The following is a 17,840-nucleotide window of genomic DNA, read 5'->3' as shown; positions in this document are numbered from 1 at the left end:
CTCCCTGCTAAGGACTTCGACCAGGCCCCTTCGGGGCCTCCCAGATGTTCCAGCTCTAAAGGGGCAACCTTAACTTTTAGTTTATCAGCCATTCTCCCTGCTAAAGACTTCGACCAGGGCCCTTCCGGGTCTCCAGATGTGCCAGCTCTAAAGGGGGCAACTTTAACAAAAGTTTGTTTTTTCATCTTTAATTCCATTTTCTTTTATTTCTTTATTCAGTCGACGTTTTATTTTGATAGGACTATTTTTGTTTTTAACTTGAAAAGGCCACGCACAGGAACTCGCTCGCAGGCCGAGCTCAGAGACTTTCTTTTTCACGATCTCCACAACAGCGCCACAGCTGGGACGAAGAAGAATCCCGTCGAAGAAGACGAACGACGTTTAAATACCGTTCCAAGAGCAAGAGAAATTCGCTCTATTCGGCCCAGCGCTGACCTCCATTGCAACCACGAGACCCAGCGGAGCCCCGCTTAAGAGGCCAGGACTTCACTCATTTGTTTTCCAGGAATCCGCCGTTCGTGCACGCATCCTGAGGTTCAACAACGAGATTCACTGGACTTTCGGGAAATCCGCGCGCCACACGCAAGCAACACCGTGAAGGTCACAGTAAGAGGCTTTATTGTCTGGGCAGAGACTAGTATAAATACTTAGCATGTCATTTATTTGATTGTATGTTTGTTTGCAGATCGCTGATCTGTTTTAAGCCGTGTAACACCACGAAACGATGCGTCACTTCCGGTTCCTTGTTTACTTTGTCGAATGTTGTAAAGTGCCTCGCGCCGTGACAGAGAGCCTCCGGCAGCACTGTTATCGTCCGACTAATGTTGCGCAGAGACTTAACCTGTTAAAAGATCGGTACTGTGATAGAAATTTTACTATTAGGGCAATGATTGATATGAGGAACTACTTTGATGTTTTCGAAAGATAACAAATGTTGCCTGAGAAGTCAGGGTTGCACTCAAACCTGTTATGTGACATCCTCACTGACGAGGTCACCAAACAAAGACTTAACAGAACAGGGGATTTGTGGTTGTAAACATTGGGCAAGGGATCTTGAAAAACAGATGCTACATTCCAAAGGTCTGGGAAAGATTAGGTGACAGGATATTGGTCACCTATTGTTTAACATGAAAGAGGTTGATCGATAACATTTATCTCCTCTCTAGGAGGGGCTTGGAGATGTATAAAGTGTTGCTTTTCCTGTATGTCATTGCTCATTGTATGAAATCTATTCCATGGTCTTGTACATTGATGCCCATCTGCAGATGTAGAATAAACTTACAGAAAGACATTGTAATGACTTGTGCTTGACTATTGAGAAATTCCCATGACAGTACACAACTCCAATTTGTGTACTGAGTGGTGAAGTCACTGTAGCTTGTCTCAGACGATGTTTCTCTCTCTCCCTCTCTCTGTCTCTCTTCCCTCCTAAACCTGTTTTTACACAACTCCCGACCTACACTTATACATTTCATGTTACACAGCTAAATCTTGACTAAAAGAGCCTAAATTCATCTCGACGCCATTCGGCGCCAGAACCAGGAAATAAGAAATCTCTTTGTCTAAAAAGTTCCTTTGTGTAACCGGCGACTGACCGCCATCTTGTCTTCGACCTCATGTCGTCACCGAGGTCATAAACCTCCATCTTGAACGTAACATCTTGATCTTGGCCAGACTACGTCACCACGTGATCTCGTCATTACGCCATAGCCACTCCCCTTTCTCTTTCTTATACACACACCGAGACACAGACAGGCAGACACATACGACCACACACACGTAGATACTCAGTATTACATATGTGACAATTGTGATAAGTGCTGCTGCTGTTGTCATCTTTGAAATATTGGAGTTTGTTAAATGAAGAATCATTGAATGACATTAACTTTATTTCCCCTTTTTAATAAATACTTTTGTAATTAAAGTGTTTGTATTTCTGTGATTATTTGTACATATGTATGTGAATACAGCTGGATTACTATAGCCTGTGCTCAAACTTAAAACCCTTCATTGTTTATTATATAATCATTAATATTGAATATTGAGATTATTAATATAACGTATATCACTTGAGACTGATATTTAAAGATTGACTTGTTGGTCCCTGTAACCAGGGTGGTGCCCCGCAACGATAAGTAATAATTACAGATTGTTTCATTCTTAATTGATAATTTTATTGTTTTCATTAATTAATTAACCATTATTAATTGATAGCCGTATCATTTCTAATTATTTTACTATTCTTAATTAATAGCTTTATAATTTTTATTTTTATAATTATTATTATGTTGGACTTCTGACCTCTAAGTTATTCAAAGTTTTTATTAAGGTTTTATTCAGTTGGGCGCCATGAAGCAGATCCTCCGAAAGAAGGTCTTTTTTGACTGATGTTCTGTTTATTCAAACCGTCCTTGTAATACCGTACACCTTAATAAAAACTTTGAATAACTTAAGAGACACTGTAAGAAATTGTCCTTCCTTGGAGGGTCGCTAAACATAAAACCTTTTTCTAGAAGTTTCCGTCAACAGCAAGTCCGCGACTCCACCGGAACCGTTTCAAAATAAAATCATATAACATTTCACAATAAAATAACAGAAATACACTTCAATACATACACAAACGATAACACATGTAGGGTTAGTTACACATACAGTAGTTTTATCTGAGCTGCTTTCACAAAAACAACCTCCTGCCACACGAGGTGTGTAACGTACATTTACTGTAAAATTAAAAATATGAACTAAAAGAGGCTCAGATTCACACCAAGTTGGAAAAGTTGTGTGTTGATCACAGAAATGTTAATTTAGAAGATTTACTCTGAGATTCAGCAAAATTTGAACATTCTTTGTGATGAGAAGAATTTAGGATCTGGAAATTTAGACGTAAAGAAAGATTATTTTTGAGAATCCTGTGTGTGTATGTGTGTGTGCGCGTGTGTGTACAAAATAACACACTCGCTAACCCACTTTGAAAAGAAACGCAGCTCAACTGCAGAACCGGTTGATCATCACCCAGTGTGAATGAAAGCTAATTTATTTAGTTGCCTTATTGTGAAGGTTTAATCAGGGAATTTGTGTTTCTTGTAATCCTAAGCGGTGTACCGGTATGGGACCTTTATTGTGAAGGGTCACAACTGGAAGTGGGTGTTGTTTTGATTGAGCTTTGACTTGATGTGGAACATTAACAACATGTCTCAGATATCAGTGTTTTCGTGCAGATTCCTGCACTTTTAACTAAATAATAACTTGTGGCAAATACTGTAGAATAATGTGCTGCTTAAATTCTCCGGATTGGATCACAGACAGTAAATAAAGACAGACGGATCCCAAAAAGTCAATCAATCAAATTTGATTTGGAGAGCCCATATTCACAATCTAAATTGGTCTCATAGAACTTAACAAGGTGAGACATCCTCTGTTCTTAACTCTCAACAAGAGTAAAAATACATAAAACAAACGTAGAAACCTCAGAGAGCCACATGTGAGGATCTGTCCCAGGACGGACAGACGTGCTAAAGATCCTGCGTGTAACCTCTTTATATACAGTGGATATAAAAAGTCTACACACACCAGGTTTGTGTGATGTAATGTAAACATTCTTTAGTATCCTTCTCCTGACTGATACCTTTCAACAATGAGTTCCCTCTGATGCTTTGGAAGCTCTCTGCGGACCAGAGCTTTTCCTGTAAGATGTTAATAAGAAAATATCCGAAAAATCCTCCTGGAACAGTTATTTTTTTTCCAATTGAATTGTTCATGTTGTCACATTGAAGGTTGGAAAAGCCCAGACATGATTTATCTTGGTCTCATTTTTTTACATTACAAAAACCTGGCATTTTAACAGGGGTGTGCAGACTTTTTATATCCACTGTACAGTCTATGGTCTACACAGAAAAGCCGGTGTGCTTTTATTTTGATATGTGCAAAGGCAGCAATTCAATCATTTATCTTTATGACATTAATTTAAATTGTGTTGAAAGGGAATTTTTAGTCGCGCGAGACGTGTTGAAACTCTGAACTGTGGCTGAACAAAACGAGTTTGTTAACATGGGCGCAGATCGGCTGGGTTTTCATTTCCGCTTTCATGTGTGATGACAGTATTATCAAATCACAGAGCTGATATTTATTCACACACAAACACTTTAAAACCCCAACTCGGTTCAGTTCTGTTCACGATGAAGTTTCAATGAAGAATAAAAGAACACAACATCTGGTGTGAACTGTTTTACCTCCAGCTCAGTGAGACCATGTTTCTCTATGTTGTTATAAACCTTCACAATCATTTCTCATATTTCCTGCTTTGTCTGATGGAAACCAACATGTCTGTACAAAGTCCTACGTTCAAACAGAACCTGTGATTTCTGACTAAGATGAGACTTCACGTACCTGCTGTGGTGAAAGTCCACATGCTGAGGATCCACACAACCAGAGACTTGAACACAGACATCTTTCTTTCATCAGACTCTGCAGAGTGCAGACTGTAGACTCACAGACTCTTAGTTCCACTGTGAACATTGTGTAATGCAAACTGAAAGTGACTATGTAAACTGCTCCCCTCCCCCAAATATGGAAGTAAAATAGTCAAGCGTTAAGAAAACAAGAGTTTACTCACCGAACCACCGGGTCTCCGCTCCTCCAGGTCTGTTACTAAAGAACAGGCCTGAAACCTGGTGAACTCCTAATAACCGAAGCTAAAGTCATAAAGACAAACGAACAGTAAACGAGTCAAAAGCTTCTCCAGCGACTGATCACGACACGATCACAGTGGATGAGAGAAGTGAGAGAACACGGTGTGAATAAATAACTTAATAATAACTAAACACATGATCATCGGTTCGTCTCCTCAATCATCCCAATGAATATAAAATGAAACAAATGAAAGTGAACTAGTTCAGTTCTGGAACCGGGAACTTAATTCAAAACTTAAAAATATTACCTATGAATGTGAACTAGTTCATTTTAAGTGTAAACCGGCACAACACTGAGTATAACTAAGTACATTACTTTATACTTATAACTTTATAAGCTGTGTGATCAAATATGTTCTGCGGCTCCAGACAAGTTTTATTTGGGGGAAGAGGAGAAAAGGCTCTTTTGATAGTAAAGGTTACTGACCCCTGATCTAGACAAATCATTGCTCCGGTCACAGAAGTTCAACGTCATACGAAAGTCTGATGATAAACCACAGTTTACAATTTCTTACATTAACATTTAAATATAAATGAAAACTCTAACAGACAGTTAGAACACCATCGTTCTCTCTTTCATCAGCTGTAAGAAGTAGAAAGTGAAAGTCTGATTCAGGTCGCCTCATGTGACACATCCACAACCTCTTAAAAAAAAACTGACTCAGTCTTTTGAAACTTCTGCTTTAATAAAATAAAATACTTTCTATCATTGCTGCATCATACATTGTTTTTCCCTTTTGTTTAACCAGCAGATCACCACAACAAATAATTCCTCTTCTCCCATTTCCTCAGTTCCTCCACAGAGGCAGAGGAGGATAAAGAGCAGGAGGCAGAAATTCAGGAATAATTTTGGGTCCTGGTCCAATTTGGAATCTAGAAAGAAAACAACACAATAAGAACATTAATTTATCCTATTTTAGTTTGATACTGTATGTGTTGTGCAGTGAAAGGGACATTTCCTTCCGGGACCTGACACTACGGTGGCCCTGAGGGTAAAAACACAACAATATTTCACAAAGCACTACAGGGACTGACTCTCTCCCTCCATGTGTCTCTCACCGGTGAAGGTGAACTGAAGGAAGCTGCTCAGGTCTCCTCCTCCATAAAGTCTCTGGAGCTTTGCTGTCTCCCCTGACAGGTGACGCTCAAGATCGGACTCCTCCTCCACTGGTCCTCCACTCGACCTGAGAGGAGACAACAGGGTTCATAGCTGTTCATGTACTGTATTAACAATGTGGTACAATTACTTATTTAACCTTTAAATAAGCAGGACATCTACATCCTACATTTTCTCTCTCCTAGACAGATCTGATCAAATTAAAATAATTTAATATAATAAAACAAAATGATAGAAAACTTCTTTTGTGTGTCTACCTGCGCAGGTTGTTGTATTCTCTGATCTTCTCCAGGAAAAGTCTCTGGACTGGATCCAACTCTGAACCACATACATGAAAACATTAAAGTTGAAAACGTCTTTTCACCATAAAACAAATTCTGTAAAATGTATGTGTGTGTAAGGAACTAATTACTCAGATACACACAAGTGTAAGTTGCACTGAATATAAAACTGTGTGTCATGTCTGTGTGTTCAGATTTAATATTTGATGCAAACTAACTTGGACTTCTATCGTCCAACATTTCATCTTTACTTCTCCCGATAGTTAAACTTACCGTCTGTGAGTCAATCTAGACCAGGGGTCAGCAACCTGCAGCTCTGGAGCTCAGGAAGTGTTGGAACAATCAGTGACCACACGGGGGAGCCAGAGGAGAAGACATCTGCAGATTCATTTCGATTTCAGTGGATTAATGGAAGCTTGGAACTGCAGGTGGCGCTAGAGGACAAGATAGAAGTCACCAAAGTCATGAGCAGAAGTCCTGATGAATAAAATCCTAAATGTGTCACATACAGAAAGATAGCACACAGATTTATAAAAATACATTTAAAAAAAACCTTAAATGTGCCAGAACAGTAGATGAAGTAAAGTTTCATAAAATTATGTTCAAATACAAAACAATACCAGATATAAAATACAAACCTTCTTCTTCATCCTGAGGTATTTGTTTGTCTTTCTGTCTCAGACAGCATTTCCTTCTTTTCATGGTTTTTGTTCTCATCACTTTCTTCATTGTCGGAGCTGCAAAGAAAATTAAGAAAATTCAGAGCTGCTGAAATCTTAATCTTTTGGATTTTTATTCTTTATCAGTCATAAACACAAACTGCAGAAGATGTGAAACTATCAAACATCACGACATTTTCTTTTTCTCTTAATCTTATTGAATCCATTGAACTACTTTTTCTATATCATGCATTTCTTTGTGCTTTTGCTTTTGCTCCTCAAACCTGAAACAAACGTCTCCTCCAGGAAATGAAAGAAATAACGAATGAAATTATCTCAGACTTTCACAGACACATCATGTTTGATGATATAGAAACTTTCGTATTTACAGAATGAACGATGCTAATAGATGTTACATTTAACCTAAATAATTTTTTGGGGAATTAAAGTTCTTTGTATTTGTGTTATTAATAATACAGTTCATGGTTAAACAGTAAAATATCAAGTCAAGGTCTCGAGGCGACATCGCCTGAAAACTTTGATTCATCATTTAAAACACAAAAGTATTTGACCTGAGAACAAAACGACACAACGTGTTAGTTCCTGTATTTCAACCAAAGCTGCGTTGCGTGAACTTTTATATCAGAGGTCAACAACTAAGCTACACTCACCTGAACATCTATAAAACTCAATGAAACAATGATTCAACGTGAGACATCTTTAAACTGTTATTATCTTTAATTCCTCCTTGCACCCCCACTCTCCAACTCGTCTCTTAAAGACAGAAATCAGACGGAGACACTTTCCCGTCCTCATTTCCACACTCACTCAGTCTTGTGATATCCTGTAGTTTTCTCCTTGTCAATCATCAGATAAAAACTATTTTCTCTTCTCACTCCTCTGCTGCTGAAGCCTCGAAACTCTTTAAGAACAAATAACACAAATAAATGTTCTCAATTAAGAAATGTTCGTAAGTTAGACAGATGTCTCACTCTGCTCCGGTTTCCCTCAAACATGCGTTGAGGGAGAGAAAGAGGTTAAATGTAACCTGAACCTGAGCTTAACACAAACTTCAACTAAACTAAACTTCATCATGTTGAGACAAGTGTCTCCACAAAATAACACAAACTGTTCAACACAACAGGCCCAAAATGTCCACTGTCTTCAGGACATCATCTCTCCGACACTTTCTGTCCCTTGTCTCTGCTGTGAACCTCCCATCATCAATTATTTCCCAGCATGCTGCTGTTCCCAGAGGCCTGCTACAGTCTCCCCCTAGTGGTTGTTCCGAGGTGGTGGTCGAGAATCTTCATCTACGTTTGTATAAAACGGCCTTGGGTCAGTTTTCTATTAAATATGGTAAAATGTTTATTAAACAGTTTCCTCAGAGACTTAAAGATGCTCTGCTCTTCATCGACTCTTCTTCATACTGTAAATGTCTCATTCACTTTTTTTCTGGTTGTTTCCATTATGTCAAACTGGTGATTTTGTTCTTTTACCTGCACCAAGGACGAGATGTTTCCACCAGTTTGTTTGAAGAGGAAAGAAAAGCTGAGTCATGATTCCAGTGAAGTCGGTGGAAGGATGTTTATTGAGCATTAAAGCAGAGACAAGTAGAAACAGAACTTTTCTCTCTGAGATGTTTTTCTTCTTGTTACATCTGGTTTGTCACAGAGGAAATGATCCATGTGTTTGATTCATAGACTGAAGATAAAGGCTTTGACTGGGATGTGCTGCTGTTATACTGCAGCGCCACCTGTGGGTCAAAAGTAGAAAAGCCACCACCGCTCTGCACCTGATGCAGAAATGAAAACGTCCCATTTTAAATCCAAAACCTTTTGATCTTTTGTGTCAAAGACAAAACTCAGATTTTGAACTCAAAGTGATTTGATTTTTCTGACGTGAATCCAGGAACTTTAAGATCATAAACAAACATATAAACAGAATGTGGTTATACCAACATGGAGACATATTGAGGGACAAAGGTGGAACAGAATGAAAAAATAAAAAAATACATATATGTGACTCTTTACAGAGGGTTTATATATTCTGCTTGTGTTGTGTCATTTCAATAAACACATTCTTCATGTGAATAAACTCAATCGGTGTGGAGGGCCATCTAGTGGTGAAGTTACATATTACAACAACCTCCTCTGATTCCTCTGGAGCTCTGTCTCCACTCTGCCTCCCAGCAGCAAGGCCCAGTCAGAGCCGCTCTACACACAAGCTGCTGCTGCTTCAGCCTCTGGATCCTCAGGACACAGCTCAGCCTCCGTCCACACACACTGTCCTCTTCACACTCAGCTCCACTAAGTTCCCCACCTGTTGAGAGAAGAAGACATCAGTGTTACAGAGACTCACTTCATCAGCTGTGAGTCAGTGATGCAGCACATCCAGTAGAAAGAGCAGCAGGGACTTCAGTCCTGTTCAGAGGTGGAGCAGCTTCCTCTCTGCTTCATGTTCACGTGTTGGAATGAACACGCTAAGAGCTCAGTGTGTGTCCTCTGCATGTCAAAGTGCAGAGTGGACACCTGAGAGGTGGATTTACTGCTGTTACAGGTGAAGCCATGTTTCACTGTGTGTTGATGAACATCTGCTTCTGACAAACTGGGACCAGATGAGACAGATGGACCTCAGCAGAGGTTCTGCTCTGTATAAAGAGCTCCTGGTTACCATGCTGATGAGGAGAGGCTTCAGTCCCACTGATCCCAGAGCTGTGACAAAGATCCACCTGATCAGTTCTTCACTGATGAAGTGAGAGAACAAACTGTCTCAGATCAGATGAAGACGAGTCGTGTGAGGCTGTCAGCTGTGGTCCAGCTTCATTTCCTGTTTACATGAAAACAACAACAACTGTCGTCTTCACGTCAACTCAATCACATGATCCCAAGCAGCTTGTGGCTCGTCTGATTGGCCGACTGTTGTCTCTCTGTGTCTCTGTCCAATCCTGACGTCTGTCCTCATTGTCCTCTCACAGCTTCACTGAGGAAACACTGAGGCCTGAACTACGAAGACACTTCAACATGTCCAGGAGATCTTTCTGAGATCAGCTCAACTGAACCTGACAGACACAGTCAGGCTAAGTGGTCACATGACGCTGGTTATCAACTCGTTAAGTTTACTCAGGTTTTCCTCATCGAGGTCTGAGCATGCGCATAAAAGGGGCGGGGTTTACTGAGTATGACCAATCACAGACATGGACAGTTTGACTGACAGCAGAGCCTCATATTTCACAACCAGGATCAAACTGTTCTATAAAATCAGAGGAGAACAAACACATGATCCAGAATAAAAGAAACTCAGTCACAGCTGCTAAATGCAGGAAGAAAAGCTGGTAAAACATCTGGGATCGTGTCAATGTGTAAGTTACAGCGCCCCCTGGTGGCATTTGGTAAAGATATATTACGTGACCACAACATAATAACGTGTGAACGAGATAAATAACTCGAGGCCACGAAATCTGGATCTGTTGTTTACTAACAAGACGAGTGGAAGAGAAGAAGATTCTTGATGAGAAACCTTTGAATCCCAGGATGTGACACACACTGTATCACTGTCTCTGAGGACACACACTGTCTCTAAAGACACACACTGACTCATTGTATCTGAGGACACACACTTTGTCACTGTATCTGAGGACACACACTGTGTCATTGTATCTGAGGACACACACTGTCTCACTGTCTCTGAGGACACACACTGTGTCATTGTATCTGAGGACACACACCGTCTCACTGTCTCTGAGGACACACACTGTCTCACTGTCTCTGAGGACACACACTGTGTCATTGTATCTGAGGACACACACTGTTTCAATGACTCTGAGTACACACACTGTCTCACTTTCTCTGTGGAAACACACTGTCTCACTGTCTCTGAGGACACACACTGTCTCTCTGTCTCTGAGGACACACACTGTGGTGGAAACCTCTGACATCACTTCTCAATAAAGTCACATGGACCTGTCTTCAGGAAGCTGACTGAGGTCATCCGGTGTTTTGGTGACAGGATGAGTCTGGAGAGATTGAGATGTTCTGGGTGAGTTAGAGATCAACTGAACCAACCAGACGTTGATTTAAACTTCCCTTATCCGTCCCTTTAAGGAGACTGTGCACCACACAACAGTGGAGAGTCACTGTGGTCAGTGGGCGGAGCTTATATACTGGTTGATCTCCAACTTAACCTGGAGCAGGTTAGCTGTTCATCAGAAGTTACCATGGTGATTTACCTCGTTAAGAAGTGGACGAGCTTCGTAGAACTGAAAAAACTAAACCTGAAGTTAACCTGATAACCACAAATCCTGCTTGGTAGCACAGACCCTGGATCTGTGATACTGACTGTGCTTAGTAAAATACTGATGAAAGCAGCGTGGACTGACTCCAACCATCTACTGACCTCAGAGTCACCAGTCGACAGGTTGAACTCTTCTGTAGATCAAGTAGCTCCTCCACTGCTGAGTCCTGCAGGTTGTTTCCTCTCAGATCCAGTTCTCTCAGATGAGAGGGGTTTGACCTCAGAGCTGAAGCCAGAGAACAACAGCTGATCTCTGACAGACTGCAGCTCCTCAACCTGGATAAAGAATAAAACTTAACTGTAAATTAAACCCAGTTCATGTGTGAAAATAACGAACACATATTCATGTGAGCACAGACTCATAACATGAAAGATAAATATGAAATCAGACATCTTGGACTAAAAACGAGTCCTGATCAGTAAAAATAGATTATTTGGACCCGGTCTCTGTCCTGCTGGTCAGTTTAGGAAATCAAGAACTAAACTCAGTGTTTTAACAAGTAGCTGAATATTCAAAACGTGACAGATTAATTAATGAATGGATTCAAGTTATGTATGAAGAGGAATTATGTTAAATTAGAATTAAATAAGATAAATTGTGTATAAAGGCTGTTTTATAGATATGATATCTAAAAAAGTGAATCAGTGTGAACTGACCTCAGAGTCTCCAGTTGACAGGTTGGACTCTGTAGAAAACCACACAGCTCCTCCACTGCTAAGTCCTGCAGGTTGTTGAAGCTCAGATCCAGTTCTCTCAGATGAGAGGGGTTTGACCTCAGAGCTGAAGCCAGAGAAGAACAGCTGATCTCTGACAGACTGCAGCTCTCCAACCTGGATAAAGAATAAAAACTTAACTGTAAATTAAAATGAGATCATGTGTGAAAATAAAGAACTTTGATTAAACATCACTCTCTCTGTTTTCAGACCTGAAGTCTGAGTCAAGTTGTTCTGGACATTTTCTGGAACTTTTCCTGCAGCCTCCTAATAAAGTTTCTGAGTGAGTCCATGTGAGAATAGAGCAGGTGAATGTCCAGAGGATTCACAGAGAGCGAGTGGACGTGTTGATGTTTCTGTAACCCACTTGACAGGTAAGTACACACTAGGTTCGCAGGGCAAAGTAATAAGAAGAGATTGGACACCGCAATGAGTAAAAGGAACACACAGGTAGATTTAAGCAAAACACTGTATTAACATATATAGAAAATAAACAGTTTACATACACTGCCGACAGTTACTTTTGTTCTTATTTGAAATGTCTTTTTTACCGGGTGCACCCTAAATAAAATAAAATGTTTTACCCAAAAGAAATAGTTCAATTCGAAAGTTCTTGGAAGTCCTTCCCCACAACCCTACCACTCTGGCAGGACAGAGAATGAAGAATGGAAAGGTTCCTCCTCAATCCAAAATGCTCACGCGGGTAGCTCGCCATCCCCCTCGTCAGGGAGAGAATCACTCCAAATCCACGGTCCAGGATCTCAGGGTATCAAAAAACCCAGCCTGTATAATATAACAGACTGATATAAATCTATTCAACCTTTCTTAACTGTACAGTTTAATTTTATCAATATCAATGTATAATGCAACTTTTCACTGTTAACTTGTTAAAAGATAACTGCTGCATCGCAATATTAACACATGAAATGTCCACTTCACTGTTTTGTAGTGAGAAAACCATTAATATAAGACCACTCACAGTTCACCATTAAATGCTCAGATTACTGATACCTCGTACCTATACACACCACAGCACAGTAATATACAGAATATATAGCTTCATAACCCATGAAACTCAGCTAAATGATGTCTTTCTCTGTTCATACAATGTAAATAACATGCACGCATACTCATTTTACACACATATTCCCGTTTTCCTTTACTATCATTAGAAAAATACCACAACACTGTGACTTTATGTTCCCACTCGGTAGCTAACCCACCACGAGGCTAAGCTAATTCACAGAGCTATTTGCTAATACAGATAGTACTCACCGGGACAATAAAATAATAAAACAAACACAAGATGTTCCCAGGGTCGCTTCAGTGGTTCACCGGACTTTTCTCTGTTTACACAGTTCCTCCTTTTAACAATATAAAGTGTATTTTTTAAAGTTTCATCACTCCAAAACCTCTGTGTCTCAATTATCGTCCTGCTGCTCTCTGTGTATTTTTCACACACTACCGCAGCGTCTCTAACGTGAAGGAGGCGGGACATGCGTTGCCTTAACCAATAGCAACTCAGCTAAACTGAAATGAACCAATGAAATCAATTTGAAAAGTTTTTCTTCACAGGACCATCTACTGAATCAAAAAGACCTCTGAGATCAAATGAAATGATCAATGAAATGAAGAATAAAATAAAGAATGTAGTTATGAATTAAATAATAAATGTATAAATTAAATAAAAATAATTCTCAATGAAAGAACATATTTCTAACATATTTCTCATATTTGTAACACTTTCTTCCAACATATTTAGTAACAGTTGGGTTTCTTTTTCCAACAGGTTACACACTCCCCCCTTAAATGTATGCACGTCCCGTTGCATGCACAAAGGGCTGCTGGGTAACTACTGATTCTGCCACTTCCAAAGGAATGTTTGTTAACCAATCTCTACTGGCATTGTTATTAAGAGAATTGGTGAAGGCGGTACTCAATCCTTGAAACAAAGAAGTAACAACAGAAACTAGGGGATTCCCCAACTCAGGGTAATGGAACCTACGTGATGGCTCACGTTGTCTGAGTGATCTTCTGACAGGAATGTCTGCTTCTGTTTGTTCCTCTGTCTCTTCTTGAGTTGGTATCTCTGCCTCTGTATGATCTTTAGCTTCCGGTTCCATAAGACTTCCTTCCACAGGTTCTGAACTAGTATCAGGTAGGTCTCCAGGTAAGTTATGAGTTTCCTTTTCAGGTACATTTTGATTTTCCATCCCAGGTAAGTTTGCTTTTTCCTTCTCAGATGGATTTTCTGTTTCCTTTTCAGGTGAGTTTTCTATTTCCGTTTCAGGTGAGTTTTCTGTTTCCTTCTCAGACTGAAGGACAGCACTTGGCCTTACAGCTCCTGGGTCTGAATCCGCATTGACCTGATATGGGTGAGGTGTTACAGGGCTTTGACTATGATTACCCAGGGCGGGTGATGGATTGTGTCTTGGTATATCATACACTTTGACAAACCTCCTGTCTTTGACATCTGGTAAGGCAGCAGTTGCATTCCAGCTTTCACACTTGTCATCATCGTCTGAAGCAAAGGGTTCTTCATCTTGTTGGATGGCACTTTGCTGCCTTGTTCGAGGTCTCTTTGGACTGCTTTTCATCTTTTGTTCCTCTCTCTCAGTTTCAGGAAGAAATCCACATGGAAGTAAAAGGTCTCTGTGTAGCGTCCGTAGGGGACCTTCCTCCTTTTCTGGTTTCACAGAGTAGACAGGTAAGTCTCCCATCTGCTTGGTAACCACATAGATCATTGGCTCCCAACGATCGGCCAGTTTATGTTTGTTCCGGAGGCGGAGGTTACGGACCAGGACTCTATCCCCGACAGCCAGTGTAGATTCTCTGACAACTTTATCGAATCGCCTCTTGTTTTTCTCTGCAACCTTGCGAGAGTTTTCGATGGCAACCTGATAACTTTCTTCCAGGTGAGATTTCAGGTTCCTTACATACTGAGAATGTGAACTGGACTCTTTTCCCTTGACTGGCAATCCAAAGGCTAAGTCTATGGGTAACCGGGGTTGTCTCCCAAACATTAACTCATATGGGGAGAACCCGGTCACATCATTTCGGGTGCAATTGTAAGCATGAGTGAGAGGTTTGACATGGTCTCGCCACTGTATCTTCTCTTTGTCTTTCAGAGTGCCTAGCATGCTGAGGAGTGTTCGGTTATACCGTTCAACAGGGTTTCCCCTGGGATGGTAAGGGCTTGTCCTCACCTTACGAATACCTGCCAATGCACATAGCTCCTTGATGGTATGAGACTCAAAGTCCCTACCCTGGTCGCTGTGAAGGCGTTCAGGAAAACCATAATGGCCCAAGAAGTGTTCCCATAAGGTTTTAGCGACGGTACTAGCTTTCTGATCTCTGGTAGGGATGGCTACGGCATATTTAGTGAAATGATCCGTAATAACGAGGATGTCCTTAGTGTTGTGGCTGTCTGGCTCTAGTGAAAGGAAATCCATACAGACCAACTCCATTGGTCTAGTTGTTTTGATGTTCACGAGTGGGGCAGCCTTGTCCGGTTGGGTCTTCCTTCGAACACATCGCTCACATGTTTTCACTTTTCTCTCTACATCAGCAGCCATCTTTGGCCAGTAGAATCGTGATCTGGTGAGTTCAAGGGTACGTTCAATCCCTAAATGTCCCATGTCATCATGGAGATTCCTGAGTACAATAGGCCGTAGGACATCTGGGAGTACCAGCTGAAATAGGGTTTGTCCCTCACACTCCCGTGTCCTGTACAAAAGGCCTGACTTCAGTTGAAGCCGTTTCCACTCTCTCAGGATCAACCGTTCTTCAGGAGAATCTGCCGTGTGATCTGCAGGTAAGTTGTCGGATTCCACCAAACTGATAACACTACTGATGCCAGGGTCTTCTCTTTGCAGTTTCATGAGATCAGACTCACTGTATTTAGGCACTGTTAGGATCCCATCCTGTGACTCATCCTCCTCAAGGACAGCAGGAATTGCATCTGCATGAATGGCAAGTGAGTCAACATAGCCAGGGAAAGGTGAGAGCTCTTGATCTTGCTTCACAGTATGCCTTTGACAAGTAGCTTCGACAATTTCTGGAGTCACCAGTTCAAACTTGTTTATTGATGTCAGTAGCTGAGAAGTGAACTGGTCAATCCTTTGGCTTTCCTCTTGTGATGTGGCATCATTTTCCAGCGCACCATGATGTCTCCTTGACAGACCATCAGCATCCATGTTCTGCTTGCCAGCTCGATACTTGATGTCAAAAGTGAATGTTGAGAGCGCAGCTAACCAACGGTAGCTCGCAGCATCAAGCTTGGCTGTGGTAAGTAGGTATGTCAAGGGATTGTTATCTGTGATAACAGTGAAAGAGTTTCCATACAGATAGTCATGAAACTTCTCTGTGATGGCCCATTTAAGGGCCAAGAATTCAAGCTTGTGCGCTGGATATCTTGCTTCACTGCAGGAGAGTCCTCTACTGGCATAAGCAATTACACGCAGTTTCCCGTTTTGCTCTTGATATAGAGCAGCTCCTAATCCTGTCGTGCTGGCATCAGTGTGGAGCACGTAAGGAAGTTTAGGATCTGCGTAACCAAGGACTGGAGATGATGTCAGTTTGTGTATGATCGCCTCAAAGGCTTGTTGACACTCAGTGCCCCAGCGTTCACCAAAAGGCTCTTTTGGGTTGAGGTATTTCCCATCACTGAGGCCTATCTTGACTCCTTTCCGCCGTGGTGGGTAGCCAGCAGTGAGTTTGGTCAAGGGCCTGACTATCCTTGAATAATCCTTCACAAATCTCCGGTAGTAACCGGAAAATCCGAGGAAGGATTGGAGTTCCTTTAAGTTCTGTGGTCCCGGCCAGGTTTTCAAGGCTTGAACCTTTTCAGGGTCGGTCTTCACTCCATCGCTGGACACAATATGCCCCAAATAACGCACTGAAGTCTGAAAGAACTTACATTTATCAGGTGAAAGCCTCAAGCCATATTCCCTGAGACGGTTGAGCACGTGGGTGAGCCTAGACTCATGCTCCTCCAGAGTGTCCGAAAACACTATTAGGTCATCAAGGAAGACCAGGACCTCCCTCAGATGAATGTCAGTCATGCACTTTTCCATGAGCCGTTGAAATGTGCTCGGTGCATTGGTGACTCCCTGAGGCATCCGGTTGAATTCCCAGAATCCAAAGGGGCACACAAAGGCAGTTTTTGGCTTGTCACTTTCATTCATCTCAATTTGGTAGTACCCAGACTTCAAGTCCATCACTGAAAACCACTTGGATCCAGCGAGAGCAGAAAATGACTCCTCCAAGTTTGGTAAGGCATAAGAGTCTTTTATCGTTTGCAAGTTTAACTTTCTATAGTCCACACATAGGCGTACATCGCCATTCTTCTTTCTCACCACCACAATTGGCGATGAAAATGGGGACTCTGATTCTCGGATTACGCCTGCATCAAGAAGGGTTTGGAGGTGCTTTTTGACTGCTTCATAATCACGAGGGTGAATTGGACGGGGTCTCTGTTTGATGGGTGTCTCGTCTTTCAACTTGATGTGGTGTTGGATTTTCGTCGCATGACCAAAATCGAGGTCATGCTGGGCAAACACATCAGAGAAGGTGTTGAGCTTCAGAGTGACTCTTTCCTTCCACTTCTCAGGTAGAGAGGGCCCAAAGTCAAAGCTTTTTCCAGGACACGTCTCCGTTTGATGAGTGGAGCAGTCAACAACATGCTTCTGACCATCCCCATCAATTAGGTGATTCTCCACTACAGCATCTGCAACAGTCAGGTCTGCAATGACACAGTTGGTAGGTAGAATGATGTCATGTTCAGTTTCATTTCTAAGGAGAACAGGCAATTTGTTGGAGCCATGCTCTGGCAAGGAAATGAGACAACAGTCTACAAACACGCCACCTGGCAGAGTTGATCTTGATGGTTGTTCAATCAGAGCACATTTCTCTGTGTTGACTAGGTTGACACACATATAGCCTTCAAGCAGCACTCTTTGTTTTGCTGGGAGAACTGCTTGTTCCCTTCCTCTGAGCTTCACAAAGCCGAGTTCTCCGCTTGTTGCTTGTTTTCTCCTCAGTTGTAGTGTGCGAAGGACCTGTCTGTAGCCATAGCAGGATGAATTAT

At 41.5% G+C, this 17,840-nt stretch overlaps 1 protein-coding gene across 1 annotated transcript in view; it reads right to left on the bottom strand.

Annotated features, from left to right (window-relative positions):
* Positions 1-17,840, bottom strand: part of LOC128453930 (protein NLRC5) — a 359,511-nt gene that overhangs the window by 72,710 nt on the left and 268,961 nt on the right. Inside the window, exon 22 of the mRNA XM_053437070.1 lies at positions 11,696-11,869. Within this exon, the coding sequence (XP_053293045.1) occupies positions 11,696-11,869 (174 nt within the window). The remainder of the gene's footprint in view (positions 1-11,695; positions 11,870-17,840) is intronic.

The sequence above is a fragment of the Pleuronectes platessa genome, chromosome 12 (assembly GCF_947347685.1).
Source record: "Pleuronectes platessa chromosome 12, fPlePla1.1, whole genome shotgun sequence".
NCBI lineage: Eukaryota > Metazoa > Chordata > Actinopteri > Pleuronectiformes > Pleuronectidae > Pleuronectes > Pleuronectes platessa.
This window is presented reverse-complemented; position numbering and strand designations above follow the sequence as displayed.